Source organism: Kryptolebias marmoratus, linkage group LG23 (assembly GCF_001649575.2).
Source record: "Kryptolebias marmoratus isolate JLee-2015 linkage group LG23, ASM164957v2, whole genome shotgun sequence".
NCBI lineage: Eukaryota > Metazoa > Chordata > Actinopteri > Cyprinodontiformes > Rivulidae > Kryptolebias > Kryptolebias marmoratus.
In genome coordinates, this window is record NC_051452.1 from 2,865,367 (window position 1) to 2,883,523 (window position 18,157).

The following is an 18,157-nucleotide window of genomic DNA, read 5'->3' on the forward strand; positions in this document are numbered from 1 at the left end:
ATTTTGCCAAATTGGACTTTCTCGCCAAAGTAAAATATTTAAGGCATGTCAATGATTTAGTTGTGGGATTTTTCCCCTCCTTGTTTGCTTTTCAACCTAATGTCCTCTCCCAGATTTAGGTCACCGGTTAGATTGAGGTCAAATGACATTTCATCATCAGTTTGGATTGTAAAGAATTAAAAACCCAACAGAGGCTTTGTCTCAGGAAAGATTCGGTCGTGATCTTGACTCCAATTTTATGTAGACAAATAAATTTGCTCTTTCTTGATAAAATGTAAGAAGCTGCAAACCCAAATTACATGGTGAAAACAATCTCCAAAGCATTCCAAGTCTTATAACACGCAGCTTAAAAATCATCTGGGCTTAGAGTACAAGCAAACATCTCCTCCAAATGCTGGGGGATCTACTTTTGGCCAGCCTGGTTGTTTCCCTCCCCGTCTGCTTGGAATGTGTCAAAGGGTTTGCATCTCAGGCATTTGAACTATTTGCCATCTGTTGGCCATTTAGGCGTCTGTTAGCAAAGATACTGCTGTATTTAAGAAATTTGTGCCGTTGTTCATTCAATAACAGAATAAATTAGCTGAGAATTCTTTAGTTTTTCTAGAATATTTTGTTCAAAGACTAATAAAGCAACTGTAAATTAAAGACCTTGAAGGAATGCATACTGCCTGCCACTTTTTATGCCAACATTTAAAGAAAGAGCAAAACATAAACTACCACATAAAAAAATAAAATTATGTGGCACTTGACTGTGTGAAATTATAGCTCTTTTGGTCAAGTCTTTAAAATAACTACATGCAATCGCATGCAATATTGCGAGATCTTGCGTTATGTGTTAGCACCTCAAGGTTTGTGTTGGGAATGATACTCTTAGCTCAGTAAATGTAAATCTGACTGAATTGTAGCTATTGTTGTCTTCTAAGCTCTATTAGCTGAGCAGCCATTTTGAATTGAGTTTATTCCAAAAGTTAATTAGATGTAGATGTAAATCTCTAAAATCTGTCCTCTGGTTCATGATATTTTGCTAACATACGAACAGGGTTGACTCCAAAGGTTATGCTTAAGATATGTTAGCGCTTGAAGTATGTGTGGGGGGTGACTCTAAGCCACCACCAACCCAATTTTAGCCCAATTTCTGTAAAATTGACTGAGTTATAGACATTCCTGTGTTTTCTGAAGTCCATTTCCTGTGTTAGCCATCTTAGATTGGGTTAACGTCAAAACTGCAGTTGTTTGTACATTTAATGGTTATTTTGTTTCAATTAAAATTTGTTCTCTCATTCAGGAGATTTTTTTGCTAACAGACAAATGAGATTATGGACAGTAGCATAATCAAAAACGAGTACAAAGGCAGACCAGTGGCTAGTCGTAAAATTTAAACTGAGTTTGTTTTTAGCCAACTTCTCTAAAAAATATATATATATAATTTATAGGAAAAGAGAGAATGTGTTAAACAAATGCATCCCCCTGACCCACCCTTTTGTGTGTTCACCTCACCTTCCCCTCTTTAATCTTGCTGCCAATGATCTGCTTCCTTTGCTGAATGATGTCAATCAGGACGTCACACTCCTCCATGAGCTTCCCCTCCTGGTGCGACGCGTTCACCTGAGAACCAGTTCACAGAAAGAATGGAATGCTATAGGAGGAATGCATTTGTAGTTATGCGACATCGTGCTGAACGAGGGACAGGTTGTTATATTCATTCATCGTCCTGTCGGAAAGCAAAGGCGTGAGGAAAATGAGACACATTCAAGCGATTTGCCTCCTGCTGGTTTGAGCATTGGCTGATAAGAAAAAATAAGCAAAAAGCACTGGGGCTGTAAAAGAGCTGACAAGACACTCAGCAGCATGCTGAGAATCAGATATAAGGTGCATAAAATCGCTCCTTATTTGCTACACTGCATTGCATTTATCATTTATCAGGATCGCACAATATGCGTAGTGGTGCACACAAATTGCCTCAATGAAATGACACAATGAGTGGCTGTGTAGTTTGTGCTCACATTACCGTCTGTCTGCTAGCTACTGATGATAAATATTAAAGTTCCCATTTTGAGATTCTGTCTTTAAAGTGAGTTTAAGTTCCTAAGAGATCAATTAAAGTGTGATTTAGACAAACTGTGGTTGAGTAGCATAAAGGAGTTTCACATGAAAGACTTCATAAAGTTGGGAAGTCTTACTGACAGACAAGAGGAACTATAAGAAACAACTAGAAAGTTTCCTGGAGAAACTTTAAAGGAGCATGCCACTTGCTGCGTGATTTTGTTTCCTTATTTTAAATCATAATGACTCCATAAGTTAATCAGCAGTAGACGTACATATAATGATAAGAGTTTCCCTAAAATCTGTTCAGTGGTTCGCTGTGCAAAAACTACAAGGTGTGTTGAAAAGGTTGGTTCTCATTAATGTAAAAGTTTATAATAGAGATATGACGAGTTAAAAACATCCCCTCACACCTAGATCAGAAAAACAGTATCAGACAAAATTATAATGGAAAACGAAAGGAAGTCAAGAGGTCAAACTCTGCGTTTTAGGGCTATTCAAGAGAAAACCATAAGTCCTGCAGCAATAGTATAATTTGTATGTGTATCGTAAAAGATGTGGGTGTAGGACGAGTTTGTTTGCTACAAAACGTGTTCTGATCACAGACCTCCACAGTCTCGGTCATGTGACCTCTCATTGGTTTGCATTGGGTTTTATTGGCATCGTTTTTTCTGCATTACGTCGCCGTGCTAACTTGAAACGCCACTAAAAGTACCGTATTTTCACGACCATAAGGCGCACCGTACTAAAAGGCGCAGTCTGTTTTTGTGTGCCATTACTGTATTTAACACACACGAGGCATGGTAAAACACACAGATAAAACAATTTTTTAAAAAAGAGCTGTAGCAAAACTGAGTTTGGTATTCACATTTTTTTTTTACCAGTAATCGTCATTAATCAAATTCATCGAAGTCTTACTACCGTAGTCCTGGTCCGGATGGAAAAATGGCACAGTTTCATGAAACGAAAGCACCAAGACGAACCTCCTTGGAAATGTTCAATTTTCATTTCTTCTGCTAGCGTTACTGCTTTTAGTCGAATTGTGACCGTGGAAACGCTTCTCCCACTTGTTCTTTGCTCGATGATCCACTGCTCGAGTCTTTCCTCCAACTCGGCCCACCTCGCCTTATTTCCGCTGAAGCTCATCTGCGTCTTCTTGACCCGTCAGAGCTCGTTTTTCAGCTTCCTCCACTTGCGAACCATCGATTCATTAATCTTAAATTCCCTCGCGGCTGCTCGATTTCCATGTTCCTCCGCGTAGCTGATGGCCTTCAGTTTAAACTGTGCTTCATAAGCGTCTCTTTGCCATTTTCAGGGTTGTTAAAACAACGATGTTCTGCATAACGCACATACCCGCCCACACTTCCCCCTTTAACGTTCTCATGGTGTTCTCTACTACGTCCGCCTTACAACAACAACAACAACAACACACACACAGGGCGCACTGCACATTTTGAAGAAAATCTAAGACTTTCACGATTTGTGTGGGTACGTTGTTTCGTTCGGGCCGCAATAAAGTTGACAGAAGAATAGTGACTATATGAATAAAACCAGAGACACTTTTGCAAGTGGATAACAATCTTTGCCATAGGAATGCATTGGATGCATCCTATGCAGACCCCAATAAAGAACTAATTAAAACATCAAGAAAAGCATCCTTGAAGGAATGAATATTGCCCACTGCCTTTCTTGTCAGTTTTAAATGAGAAATGACAGCATTGTAGCTGTTTTGGTCAATAACATTATCTCATGCAATATATATTATATTATAATATAATAGATGTGTAGCTCAAAGTGTGTCAGGTATGTGTAAATGACTGTCAACTACTACCATATTAAAATTTAGCTCAATGTCTGTAAAGCTGACTGAGTTATGGCTATTTTTATGGTGGCAAACGTTAATTAGCTCTACCAGCCATCTAGATTTAGATTCGCTCCAAATTTTATTCAGTTGTAAATGTACATTTAATGATTACTTTCTGCAAGTTTCATCAAAATTCGTCCAGTAGTTCATTAGACATTTTAGAAACAGACACGCACAGACTGGCAAAAACATAATGGTTATAGTCTTCAAATTACATTCTATAAAACATATTTGATGAAAAGTGAAGTTGATTACATTCGAGGTGGCTCTGTCATGAGTTCCCTCGGAATAAAAACCGCAGCCAGCTCAGTTCTCCCGAGTGTTTGGTTCGCTTCACAGTTAGAAGCTCTGATCGGGCTATAAAAGTAGTTCAAGCCCAATTATACGACTGCAGGTCCAACCGTAATGTGCAATTTCTGCTTGTGGTCATTTCCTAGCGGCCCTTTCAGCACCTTGTAAAGTTTTCTTGTAGCAACAAGCGAAAGCGTTGGGAGCAATGAAAAGGAAGTCCGCTGCGAGTGTTTCAGGGCCAGTAAAGATTACACACTTAATACTGCACAAACACACATCTGCTGCACGTCGACAGGTGCTTTAAAAATGACATAATGGGAAGTCATTTGCTTTTGTTTCACCGAGCCAAACAAGCCTGTAAAGGGCTCCCTAAAAAGTCCCTTCTTAAAAAGCATTCATGTCATTTTCTGGGATCACGTTGCCAAAAGAAACAATTTGCCACCTGGATTACATCTCATTGGTAATATGAGACACGCTGAGCTGAATGCCTTTAGTTCGGTGGTACAGCAGTGCCTCTGCATCTATAAATTCACCTTTGCCAGTTGGTTTCTTTGACTTCATTTTACATCAACGTGGAGCAGTTTACTGTGTAAATAGCATGCATTTATGTTTGGGAGGTCTTTCTGTGCTTAAACATTAAAGCATCCAGATTTTTTTCAGGTTTTGTAACATTAACTAAAAATTAAATGTACTTTCTTGTTTTTCTGCACGAATCAGACAGAGTTAAAAAGTTCCCCAACCTACAATAATGACAATGACAGCATGTTGTAAAAGTCGAATCGCATTTTGCAGGCCGAATATTCTGATTCTTCAGTTGCAACCGGACTAATCGTGTAGCATGTGCAGATGTGATGTGTCTAATCATTTTGTAAACAGATCCCCCTGGAGCATATGATCAGGATGACAAATTGTAGCCTGAAAGAAGCATTATGTGGTTCATTTAACCCCAGATGTGCTCCGATGTTCCAAGCCTGGAATGATGGAAATACCCTTAAAAAAAAGTTTTTTAAAAACTTGAAAAACAGAAGATTAAGTTAAACTTGAAGTGCCTCAAAAATCACCATAAAGTACTAGAAACTGAGCCATGATAATTGTATCTTTTACACCCCTTATTACAGGTAAACAGCTAGGTTTTATGCAGTTTTCAATACACATATTGGGATTGCTTATTTGCCAAAAGAAATAAAATCTGCAATGTTAGCATGAATGAGCTAACTAGAGGCCTTGTCCAAATGGAAAAAGTTTTTCCAAAACAATACTTTTGTATGCCATTTCTAAAAATATCCCTGTAAGCGCAGCAGCATTTTTAAACTCAAATTGCTGAAGTAACTACACCAGTTCCTGTAGTTCGGTAAAGCTGCTACAAACCACCGAAAAACAGGAAGCAAAGCACGGAGCATGCGACTAAAGCTGGCGTGCTGGGGATGAAATATAAAAACAAGATATTCCCTTGTTGTTGGTTAGATTAGAGGTGGGGCTATGATACTGTTTTCAAAAGGTTGCGTTTTGACTGTCTACACAGAAGTGCAAGGGTGGCGTTACAAGATGTTTTTTTTAAATACCATCTCCTAAAATGAAGCTTTGTGGTGAATGAAAGGCTGAAACGCTTAAAAAGCAATAATATTAACTTTTGCATATTTACAAAATTCATCCCTGAATCAAATTCAGCAGCATTGTTCTAACTGCTGGTGTGAATGCATGATTATTATTGCTGCTTTACATTTAGTCAGTAAATTACAGCCTTCCTGGTTAGTTGGTTAGATTAGCTTCCCAACCATACATTTGTTTAGGATTATCCTGTTGTGTTACCATTTGAGCAAAGATTGTGTGAATGTGGCGTAGCTTTACTAATCAAACAGAAATTCATCCAGATACATTTTATTATGTTGGCAAACCGACTTCATTAACTGTTAAAGTTAACGTTTTCTTATTTGTGCACAATATACTCTTCCTGTATCCCTTTCTAACGGCCTGTTTTTCGACATGCAATAAGCAATAGAAAGCCCCGAGTGTGGTTTGGCATTAGATTCAAACAAGAAACATGATGCTGGCTGAAAAGGCGTGCATACGAAATGTCCTGCAGGAGCAGAAATCTGTGGGCACAGCCGAGATGGTGAGTCAGAGGAACTGGATGTGAGTTTGCAGTGTTTTGGGATAATCTGGTGTGAAATATTCAGGAAGCTTCTCTGCAGCACGCAAGCAATTATCCTTATATTGCTTTTTTCTGTTTGTTTGTTTTGTTCTATTTTTTTTTTGTACCATATTTGACCCGGTCTGTTTTTAAAATACCTTCCAATGTCATTCATCAAATGCAGCTCAGGGAGCCTAAATAGAAATATATAAATGTAGTTTTCATCCTCAGCTTGTGCTGGCGGTACACTATCACCAGACATTACAGCAGCTAATTGTTCTTAAGAGTTTAGACTGTTACTGTGCATTTGCAATTCTTTGTTTCTTTACTGATTTGCTGTCACTCCTTAAGATTTTAGTTATAATGCTTTTTTTGGCTATTTGAGCTGCAAGGTTGACATTTGCAGGAACCATTAGGCTTTGGAAGGCATGTGTCAGGGGGGCTTGGACTTCTTTTGCAACTTATTGTATTAATAATAGGAGTCCAAGCCAGAGGAAGCAAGATGAATCTGTATCCCTTCACTTTCAGCTCAGTGATGTTTACTGGAAGCTACAGTTTGCTTTCCACCCAAACAATGTGTTGAAAATTTTATACAGCACTGTAGGTGCGACTTTTTGTGTTTATTATTATTTTTCTGGCAAGATCTTGCAGTTCTGGTTGTTTTTATTATTATTAGAGGGTCAAATTCTGAGGAAGTGAGAGTTTGACTGCCTCAACAATTCATCCAGCAGGTTTTATAAACCACTGCAGCTTTAAAATCCTCTTCCAGTTCTAGTTGTTGTTGTTATTCAGGGTTTAAGCCTAGAATCTGCTCTTCTTAACCTTTGCCTACCATTGTAGATGCTTTAGCACTCTTTGGTAGCATGAACAACAATATGCAATAGTTGCACAGGTTTGACTCAGCCAGGAAATACATGCTTATGTGTTCAGAAGATTTTCTTTAAAGAAGAAACACAACCTGCTAAAGTGAAGTCTTTCCATTTTTAATTGTTTTGTAATGGCAGGGGGAAAAAAAACAACTTTATTCTTTTGACTTTAAATTTCTCTTCGTCCTTTGCCAACAGAAAACACGAGCACAAAAGCAAGCATGCAAAACACTTCAAGAAAACTGAAAGGAATTAAATCTCAGCACATCAGAATCCTCTTTTTCCCTTGCACTTTGGAAAGGTCTTGGCAGGCAAAGAGGCTGCTCTCTGTAATTTTTAAACCCTGTGGCACTGCTTTATTTAAAGCATCTTAGTGCTGCAACGTAACGTGAACAGGCAGGCTTGGCACAGACATGCCCTGAGCAGAGCTAAACTCATGCAAACAGCCACACAAATCTTCTAACACAACAACAAATATGTTAAACCCAACCAAATGATGTGTAATCGTGAGAAATACAAGAAACGGAATTTTAGGCTCTTTTATTGTTTTAAAGATGCTGTAGTTCAATCCTAAAATTTAAAGCACCTCACATGTAAAATAAGATTATTGCACATTAATTTACAACTATTATCTTTTTTTTTTCAGCATTGTTAAATGTAAAATCCATCAGATGTAAATCTTCATCCAGTTAAAATGAACTGAAGGCGACTCAAGGCTACAGGCACTGACATTTGTCGTATTAATAAATAATTAAGTCTATAAAATGTCACAAACGTGACAAAATGTCAAAGCCTATGGTCGGGTTTTGAAATAACTTTTTGAGCAGTCGTTATTTCAAAATGCGGAGACGAGTAAAGCAAAAAATATTGGTGTTTAAACAAAATCTCAGCTTTATTTTGCATGTGCTGCATCTTTAGCTGCTAACTTGTGCTAAAGGGTAAAAAGCTCACTCTCAAGTCATTTTGCAAGACATATAAAAGATGTGATACAATATCAAGTAAATGACCATGGAATTGGAGGTGCATTTTTTAAAAACAAGTTAAATCGAACCAAATTTGTTTGAATAAACTTGTGTTTTCTATAATGGAAGGCCGTTTCATAACTATGCAGTCACCAAAGCACATAAGCAGTCCATTATTTTTATTAAAATCCTGTCTCTGCAGACAATCTGGGTCATAACGACCCTACGAGATCCCCGGGACTCACCTCTACATGTTGACAAGTCTGGATCAGTTTGCCCATCAGAGATTCCAGCTCATTGTTCCTCTTGATTAAGTTACTCAGGTTGGAATCGAGGGCTTGCTGGGGCGAACAAACACACAAACAAAGCCAGTTTCAAAACACACACTGTAAAAAATATGTTATTAAAACTGGAAGAGACAAAAGTGGCGAGTTCTAAAAACGCAACAAAGATGCAGCAAACGACATCTCTAAAGAACCATTTCCTGGAAATACTTGAAGAAGTAGCAAGGTGCTGATCCACAAAAGAGCTTAAAAACAAGATGGCATTTTTCTTCTCTGTATCTATAAAGTTTTAGAGGTGCGTTCAGGGACCACATACCTCTGAGTGAGGGTAATACCCCTCATCCCTGTACTGCCTCCTCATCCTGCCCCGTCCAAGCCTCGGCCAGTGGATCCTACTCTACGAGAGGATGTGACTGGGGCAGCCACTCCACGGAGCATCAAGCCATGCGCAGACCCAGCCAAGCGACAAATCAGGCTTCAAAAGGTTTTTTTTTTTTTTTTTTTTTTTTTTTTTCCCCAATGAGAGCGCGCAGCAGCGCTCCCGGGCAAACGAACCGGCGAACAGGTGACGGCACCGACGTGCTCCTCCCCCTCGCTTTTCCTCCTTTTTCGCTTCTTTGCCGCTTTTTAAAAAAAAAAGGCAGGGCACAGATGGCTCCCTCTGCTTTCATGTTTCACATAATTGCCAAATCCGGCGTGTTTAGGCTGTTTTTGTTACCACTTTCACATTTCAAACCACGTCAGAAAGCAACATTTGCTGCGTGCTTTCAAAATTGCTTTGTGGAGCAGCACAAATAGGACCTAATACACTTGTGGTAAATAGTTATAATTTCTTAAAGGTAAATAATGAAACACCCCTTCAAGAAATGTTACAATACAGTTTACTTTTAACCTATTTTTTTTTAGCAACATTGTCAATTATGTTGTGAGGATTAAAAAGGCTCTGCCCGGAGGGAAAACTGAGTAAACAGCAGCAAACAGACACAGAGATGGTAGCATTTGTGTGTTTTGTGCGTGTCGTGGTGCCACTAGGGGCTTAATGGATGACCTTAATACGCAGATGGCACACAAAAGCAACATGAGGGTCTGCTTGAACAGGAATATGACGCCGTTAATCTCTCAAAGGAGGGAGACGAGAGGAAGTCAGCGGCTCGTGCAGTTATGTCTGCAGAAAGTTGATTAAAAGGCAGATGAAGCGAATGCCAGCGTGTCTCATCAGTTTGTTGATCATCCTGCTTGCTTCATCTGTCTCTTTTTGTCTGCACGTCCTCTTTTTTATTTATTTTTTTGCCACCAATCTGAGCTACACTTTTAAAGTCAGTCTGTTAATCTGTGCTTAGTTAATCCACTCTGATTTAAAGAGCGGATGGAAGTAAATTTCACTTTTAAACCAAAGTGCTTGTTAATGTTTATTTGTACCAAATACAACCTCCAATTTTTTTGTTTTAATCATTTATTAAAAAGCTTATTATAATAAATGCCAATTGCATTGCATTGTGCTGGAGGTTTTAGGTTTTTAAGGGTTGTAGCCATTTTAGTAAAACCTTGAAAATAATGTTATAAGCAATCTAATGCAATTACCCCAAATTCTGCACTCTGTTAGTGCTCTGAGGATGTTTTATGATCAACTCAAAAGTTCATCAGTTATAGATGCACATCCACTGAGTTCATTATAATATGATTCAGGAAGAAATGCCTTTATTTTATCTTTATGCATGAACGTCAGAGATGACAACTTTGGTACTATCAGTTAGCCATGTTGTATCTTTAATTTAGCATTATCATGTTTCAGTTTATGTTAGCTTATTTAGCCTTCCTGTACTTTTAGTTTAGTTTATCTTAGCTCATATTTTAGATATTGTTAGATTCCTAATTGTTGTTTAGTTCAGCTTTAACTTCATCATGATTTCATTTAGGTTATCTTAGCTACTATTTTGACTGTCTGAGCTCATGTTTAGATATGTTTAGTTTCATGATTTTATTTAGATTATACATGATTGATGTTTTTATCTGTATTTGATTCTGTACCTGATTGTTGTTTCTGTGTTGTAAATAGGGCTGCAACTAACGATAATTTCAATAATCGATTAATCGGGCGATTATTTTCTTGATTAATCGGTCGTCTTGGAATTCATTCATTCATTCAGTCATTCATTTTGGCCCATATAAAAAAAGTTATCTGTATGTAAAGGAGTAGGTTGATGTAAAACTTTTACTACTTTCTTATTTTTAAATAAATCAATATAAATTCAATTCAACATTCTCACTTTATATACTTAGCTCTCAAGCAGAAAATAACAATAGTTTATTTAACACCCGTGTTTCACATCTCTAAAAAACTTACAACTAAATCAATTAAACACACACACTACAAGTACCATTAAACACTTAATTACATAAATAAGTAGATGTAAATTTAGTTAAATGTTGCCTCACTCTTCACTTGCATACAGTGACCTGACCCATGACTAAACATTACTTTGTGATGCCACCGGGTGGCGCTGAAAGCAGCGTGATGTTTCCTGTATGCTAACTGCTGCTAACAGAGCTCACAGAGCTAGTTCTGCTGCTTAACAACTTTAAGACTAAACACAAAACCCTATTCAGCAGATTCTAACCTGCAGTGAGTAAAACATGCCCCCCAAAACGGTAATGGAGGAGCAGAAAGAAAAAGTTTGCAGTGAGGAAGAGGAGCCGTAGCTTCTTCATCATCATACGGAGCGGACAGTTTTTTTTTTTGTTTTTTTTTTAACGGAGCGGACGGAGCAATGACTTATATTTGGGACGGAGTTTGTTCAGCAAACGCGCTGCGGGTGACGTCACAGTTTCCGCGACAACGTTAGTGACGCATAAATTGCGCGACACGTATCGATAATGAAATTTGTCGCCAACGCTTTTAATTATCGAATTTTATCGATTTTATCGATTCGTTGTCGCAGCCCTAGTTGTAAAGCACTTTGAGTCGCCTTGTTGCAGAAAAGTGCTACATAAATAAATTTCACTTTCACTTTCACTGTTACAGTTAGTTCATTTCTTTTGTGCCGTACACCATTAAAGGTGCCCAGTCCCCATGGACCTATAAGATGCAGAGATCGACATCCTTCAAACATAAAGCGTCCTCTTTCAAAGATGCTAATTTTACGTATAATTTTGAATGTGTTGCTGAAATAAGAAAAAAGTTTTAAAGGTTGATTTAATCTGATATTTTCATGTGGTTTCATGTTTTTTGTTTCACCTATTTTAGGTTCACTTGTTTTCAGAATCTTCCTTTTATTTCCTGTCTGATTTCTATGATTGATCGGAGGAATGTTAGCGATGAAAACGAAGACCGAAGCCGTGGAAGAAAGTAAAAATAAAGGTGGAATGTGTGAGAAAAAGGAAAAAATTAAACAAAACAATAACTTGGCATTTTACACGTCTATGCTGTATTTGTATTTTATCATCAAAAAAGTGGGTTTTCTCTGTGACAGTGCACTTCTTTGTTTGCTTGACACCTAATTTTTCATGCCTGAGCTCGGCTGGAAATCTGAAACAATATGTTTGTGTTTCTGTTGGAGAGGAACGCGGGGGGGGACACAAGGAGCTGTGATCCAAAAGCAAAACACAGCAGAAAGGAACATTGTTTGGAGGGAAACAGAGAAAAGAATGAAGTGTGCACACAACTGTTTGTTGTTGTGTTCAAGAGACAAGAAAGCCCGAAGCAAAAAGAAATCTTGAGCTCAGAAGGGAACAAATGAGGCTGTGAGTCCTACACGAAAAGTTCTCAGAAGAAAAAATAAGAAGCACGCAGGCTTTTATTCACAGTTTGAAATGTTGTTGGACTTGTAATATGTAGAAGAGAATTATTTTGAAAGGAAAAACACGTAACCTTATCGAATCGATGTCCAAGAGGTCAGTCATAAGCCTGAAAAACAAAAAACTGCTGCGGTTCTAACCTTAATGTGCCCGAGACTTGCACAATACATGCTTTTTCCATTTTAATTTTAGATGAGAAACAACACTTTTTTGGACTGTTTACTCATGAAAGAGTAAAAGGGTGGTGGGGAAAGAAAAATGCCTTGGCAAGCTTATTTCCAAACTTGGTTGTCAAAATGTGTTGTTGCTCCTTCAGAGAACAGTCTTTCTGCAAACCATTTCGGTTTTAGACCTTCTCTTAACAGCCTTTACATAGTTTTAGTCTGGACAACTTCATTAGTCCCGCGTCTGTCAGACAACTTACGAGCTAGCTTGTAAAACAAATATATCAAAGAGAACAAGATACTTCTCCACAGGGGTGGGAGAGACCCACATGCAGCCATAAAAGGATATGTTAGCCATCCAGACAAGTCTCAAATAAAACCAGCTTCATCTGCACATGCTAAAGTGTAAATAAGCTAATAAGGCGAAGAAGATTTCAGCTTTAAAAAGGTAATAAATGTCTAGTTTTTGCAGTTTGTCCACAGTCTTCAAGTTGTAGAGAAACTAAATAAACCTCTACAGATTAAAGGAGCACTTCTGCATGAAATATAAACTGACAATCACAAAAAAAGGCTTTAAAGCATATGCTTTAAACTCCTGATGTATTTTAAGTGGTTTGCTAAAGTCAAAGTCCAAATCCTGTGATGACTGTTGGACAATTAAAATATATCAAGATTTTTTTGATGGATTAATAAAATGGTTAAATCAGTAATCTGTAAATCATGATGATTGAAGGCCCTTGTCAACCCTTAAAAAAGGGGTTTAATAAAGAAAAGGGGGTTGATACATACAAACACCTGCTCCTATCTTTTATTGTCAAGGTTCTTTCCCCTCAGACCCTCAGCTAAAGATTTTAAAAGCTATTTCCAACCACCTCCTTCGTCAATTTTCTGTGACGGGGGTAATTTTATCTCTGAGAAAGGATGGGAGTTCCCCCAATAACCTCTGCGGCTCTTATCAGCCACAAACCACCAGTGTGACTGAGAAAAAGGAAACCATTCCAATCATCTGATATTATTTCTTTCCTCTCGTGAAGGGTGGAGATATCTCGTATTCGGCTGATAAGTTGAAAAAGTGATATGCATGGAATGTCCCAGAAAATATGACAAAAAATGGTTTGAACACCAAAATAGAAGTGGAGAAATGGATAAGGAAAACATTTCAAGTCTTTCGAGTTTTCACTATTTATGCATCTTTACAAAAATAAACAGTATTTAGGTATTAATAGCTTGTAACCTTTCCACAAAACCTTATTTTAAAATATGTAAAGCTTGTACTTTAAAAGGAAGAATTGCAATAACTTTTGGCGCCACAGGAAGCCAGAGTTTGTCGAAAAAGTGACATGAATCAGCATAAAGTGAAAATTTAAAGGCTGGACATGAAATAGGATTTAATTTAAATACAACAAACAGTATCCTTCATGGATTTTTACTAGAAATTAAACAAAGTATACTACATAACAGGGAACTGCCTCTAGTATTTAAGGCACTGCTGTAAATAAATTAATAAAACATGATGTAAAATCTGCATTTGTGTAATTTCTCCAAGTGGCAGCAGCAACTAGCTTTAGCTCGATCATACTGCAGACGCATGAAGCCCAAACCGTTTCCGTGGCCATTACCGACACACTGTGACAGTCATTGTGCAATTAAAGCGACCTGCAACCCAGCAGGAAAGTGGCGCTTGTTAACCTGCAACCTCACTGAAGACACCATGCCTCATCATTAATGGCACTTCCCATATTCACTCCGTGTGCATGCCTCTGAATACCCTTCTGGCTTGCTGGCACGGTGCAATCATTATGCTAATTGCTTAATTATTCAGGAGAGATTATAAATTAGCGTGAAACAATGAAATCTTACTTGATAATCGAGTCAGATACCTGCATAGGGATATTAGGAAATTTCATACATCAGAGCAGAATGAAATTAAAGTTTAAAATTCATTATATGCATAAGATAAAGGAAGGTTGGAGGGTCTATGTGCTTATCTGTAATTAGTGTGAGTCAAATCTCTTTGGAAGCAGCAGCAAGTTTTATTAAACCACCAGAAAACTCATATAATTACAGTTTCAAATACTAAAGTTAAAGCCGCTTTGGTGCTTACCTTGAGTTTTTCATAGCGGTCGCTCAGTGCTGCCACCTGATGCTCCCTGTGCCTTCCAACCAGTTTGCACAGTGAGCAGATCAGCTGATCGTCGCTCACACAGTACATGTTCACCTTCTCCTCCTCGTGCTCCAGGCACTGGAGCCCTCTGAGGTGGGAGTCGGGCATCGGCTCGATGAGCCGGTGACCGGTGAATGGCTTCTTGTTTGGGTGAGTTGCTTTGAGGCACTCGTCGCAGTACGACACCTCGCACGTCACGCACGTCTTAACTGCCTCCTGAGGTGGGTCCTGCTCGCAGAACTGGCACTGGACCGGTTCCGGTGGGGTGCACGGGCTGGACATGGCGGCGCTGACGGGGACCAGAGCCAGCCGGTTGCTCCCTTCCTCAGAGGGAGAGTTGGGCCCGCTGTGGGGGGCCGGCAAAGGCAGCGGCAGAGGAAGCCCAGCCGAAGACGAGGCTCGCTGAACTCTGTCGATGATGTTTTGCAAGGTCACGTTTCTCTTAAGTCCCTCTAGTCCACGCTCTGGACTCAGGGAAATGACATATCTACAAGTAGGGCACTGGAAGGCGCCGATGCTCTGGACGGACTCGTTTGTGGCGCAGTGGGAAACGAGGATGCGGTGGGCACAACCAAAGCACAGGCTGTGGGCGCAGGGGAGCAGCAGCGGGTCTTCAAAGAGCTCCAGGCAGATTGGACAGGTCAGCTCTGACTCCAGAGTGTCCATCCTGCTCAGAAGAGGCCAGGCGGGACCAGGCACAGCGTCAGCAAAATCCAGAAGAGCCGCTCAGCTGTCTGGGGGTCAATGACAGAGAGGCAGGATGACAAAGGGGGGGAAAGAAAGCAGAGGGATTTGTGATTAAATTGTGTGAAACGGCTTACTTTCAGCTGCTTTCATGGGAGAGCTTATATCTCAATGGAGCGAAGCAGTGATCAGACTTAAAGAATGGCAACACTGAGGGGTGTTTTTTAAAGGAAGAAGTCCTTAAAACCACCACCTAACAGATCTATTAAAAGGTTAAGATTCTGGACCTTTTAAGTAAAAAAAAAAAAGTCTCATTCTTGATCATTTGAAAAGATTAGTGTTGAACACAAGCTTTCTATCCTTTTTTTACTCATTGTTATCAAACCTATAGTTGCAAACAGCAGCACATTAGTTTTGGCTAAGCTTGGATTAACAGCATCACCATCTGGCAGCAGAGGCAAGAATTTTGTGCTCAAATCGCATTAAAGACTCGAGAAACTGTCAAGAATTGCTTAAAACTATATTTTTACAAGCCTTTTCTCTGCACAATTCGGTCTCCTTGATGGATTTGCAACAGTAGCTATGAGTGATTCATTTTTTTAGTAGTGCTGTGGCTCTTTAGCAATTAGCGCTAATCATAGTAAACTGAATAGTTTTACTGAATAAGGGTACTCAGGACCTAATTTTCAGCTTGGATTATACTTAAATTCCAATCTTTTTTTAATCTAACTGAAGGGTGTGTTTTGTGCGTTAGCATTCACACGGCAGTGGGAGTGATGTTTTGATATTAGGTGCAGCGGTGGCAGCTGTAGGCAGTTAGCAATTAGCACACATGTCAACTTATTCCACCCACAGAGAAGATTACTTTTTTTTTGGTTGTTTCATCTGTCAGGGTGTCTTAGATTTGGCTTTTTTTCGGGGTGTGTACAAGCACGCAGAAAACAGCATGTGTTGTTACTGATCTCTGAACAAGTGTCTCCATCTGAACCTTGTGAAGTGAGTGCTGTTTGCTCTTCAGAGAGTCAATCTGGGTTGGAAAAAATTGAAGCCATCAAGTCTCCCAAAGTGAGCAGTTCTGATTTTCAGCACGACTTGTGCGAGTGGAAGTATGTTGTCTGTCAACACTGCAGCTATATGAGGTCCAAATCAACACTTTGATGTTGGGTTTTATTTAGTTTTATACGGGAAAATAAATTTTTTGCTATTCAGAATTATGCAGACCTATATTTCAGTCCCTCCAGAATTTCGCTGGCATTTTTCGTGATTGTTGCGGGCTAAAATGCCTGATTTCGCGGGACATTTTCCTAAAAGTTGCGATGAAAAGTTGCAATGTTTTTTGACTAAAATCAATAAAAAACATAACTTTTAATATATAAACCAAAAATCCTTCCCAACAAACATTGACATTCTCAAAAGGTGCTTTATTTGAGAACTTTGATAGCTTCTAAACTGACATTCATGAGCATTTCTGGATTGTCCCTGGTCTGCAGCTCTCCTCACATGTTTTGCAGACACAAAGTGTTTGTCGATGCGTTTATGTTNATTACACTGCAGGACGTGCAAAACAGCTGCAGCTGGGGAGGAAACTGGTTTGCTGAAATCTTTGTGGGCAAATGTGAAGCATTAGCGCACATTTTGGCTTCGGTCGCTGCTCCTGCACGCTCCCGGCATTCTGATGTTAACAGGAAGTGACGTCACGTGTCTTCTTCCTGAGTTATTTGGGCTTATTTTAGTTAAAGTTGCAGTGTTTTGGACAAAGTTGCAATTTCGCGGGGTTTGCTTGATTTTGCGTTAATAGTTGCGATCGCAACATCGCGAAATCCTAGAGGGTCTGATATTTGTGAGAAAGGTAAAATAAAACATTTAGTTAGAGATAAATTAATAGGTTGTCTTTTAAAATGAGACAACCCTTTTGTACTTAAACTGCTTACGAAACCAAGCTTTTATTAAAGGCAGTCTTTTATTTTTCACATTAATATAAGACACCAGCTGGGAATAAACTACCAAACTATTAGCCCAAGAGTAAAACTAACCACTGCAATTTAAACACATACAAGGGAAAACCTAAAATGTTTTGCTCATGATGGGAAGCTGTTTACACAAACCATTTATATTAATTTATATAGTTTGTGTGCTAAAGTGTTTGTTCACACAGACAGCCCAAACTACTTGTATTATTGGTGTCAATGCGGTGAAGAAATTTGAAGCACATGTTGCCAAAAAAACCGGAGAAATTGACTTTTTTAGGTTCCAGTAATTTTTGGTTAAAGTTACAAGAAGCAACTGCACAGGAGCCCTGTTAGAGGTCATCTTTGGATGGATTTAACCTCCTTCTTGTGAACTTCCACACCAACAAATGTCTATAAAGCAAATTAAATCCTCAAAATGCTCAATTTGTACAATTATATTCAAATCACATTTAAGTTAGATTACACAGTGACTTTCATTTCAGTCCTTGGAAAGATCCCCCTAAAAAACTGTCTGTGGCTGCTTTATTCTTCACTGATAAACACGGTGGGGAAAATATCAATTTTATAACCATTACCTTTTGTTTATAAGAAGTCGAGTTAAACTTGCACAAAGCATAACAATTGCAATCGCATGAATAATGTTTTACAAATCAAATGCATTCATTTTAGAAGCAGGAAACGCATCAATTTATCTCTCACTGGGTGACATTTTCAGCAGATGTCACTGTTGAATAAGATTAAAGCACGAGTGCATTCAGGTATCTCCTGTATGTATGCTCTATCCACTTATGCATCATTTCATCTGATACAAAACTGGAAGAAAAAAAAAAGTGCTCTAGCTCGACTGTATTCACTTGAACTTTCTGCACTTCAAGCAGTTTCGGTGCCTACAATAGTTGAAGGCAGATAAAAGTTCCCTTTATGCTGATTAACTGGAGG

The 18,157-nt window shown here is 38.8% G+C and overlaps 1 protein-coding gene across 1 annotated transcript in view; it reads right to left on the minus strand.

Moving 5' to 3' along the window:
* Positions 1-18,157, minus strand: part of LOC108244316 (E3 ubiquitin-protein ligase Midline-1) — a 38,277-nt gene that overhangs the window by 10,137 nt on the left and 9,983 nt on the right. The window contains exons 2-4 of the mRNA XM_017430419.3: positions 14,505-15,298; positions 8,403-8,498; positions 1,498-1,605 (exon numbers count right to left, since the gene is read on the minus strand). Coding sequence (XP_017285908.1) covers positions 1,498-1,605; positions 8,403-8,498; positions 14,505-15,230 — 930 coding nt within the window. The 5' untranslated portion in view covers positions 15,231-15,298. The remainder of the gene's footprint in view (positions 1-1,497; positions 1,606-8,402; positions 8,499-14,504; positions 15,299-18,157) is intronic.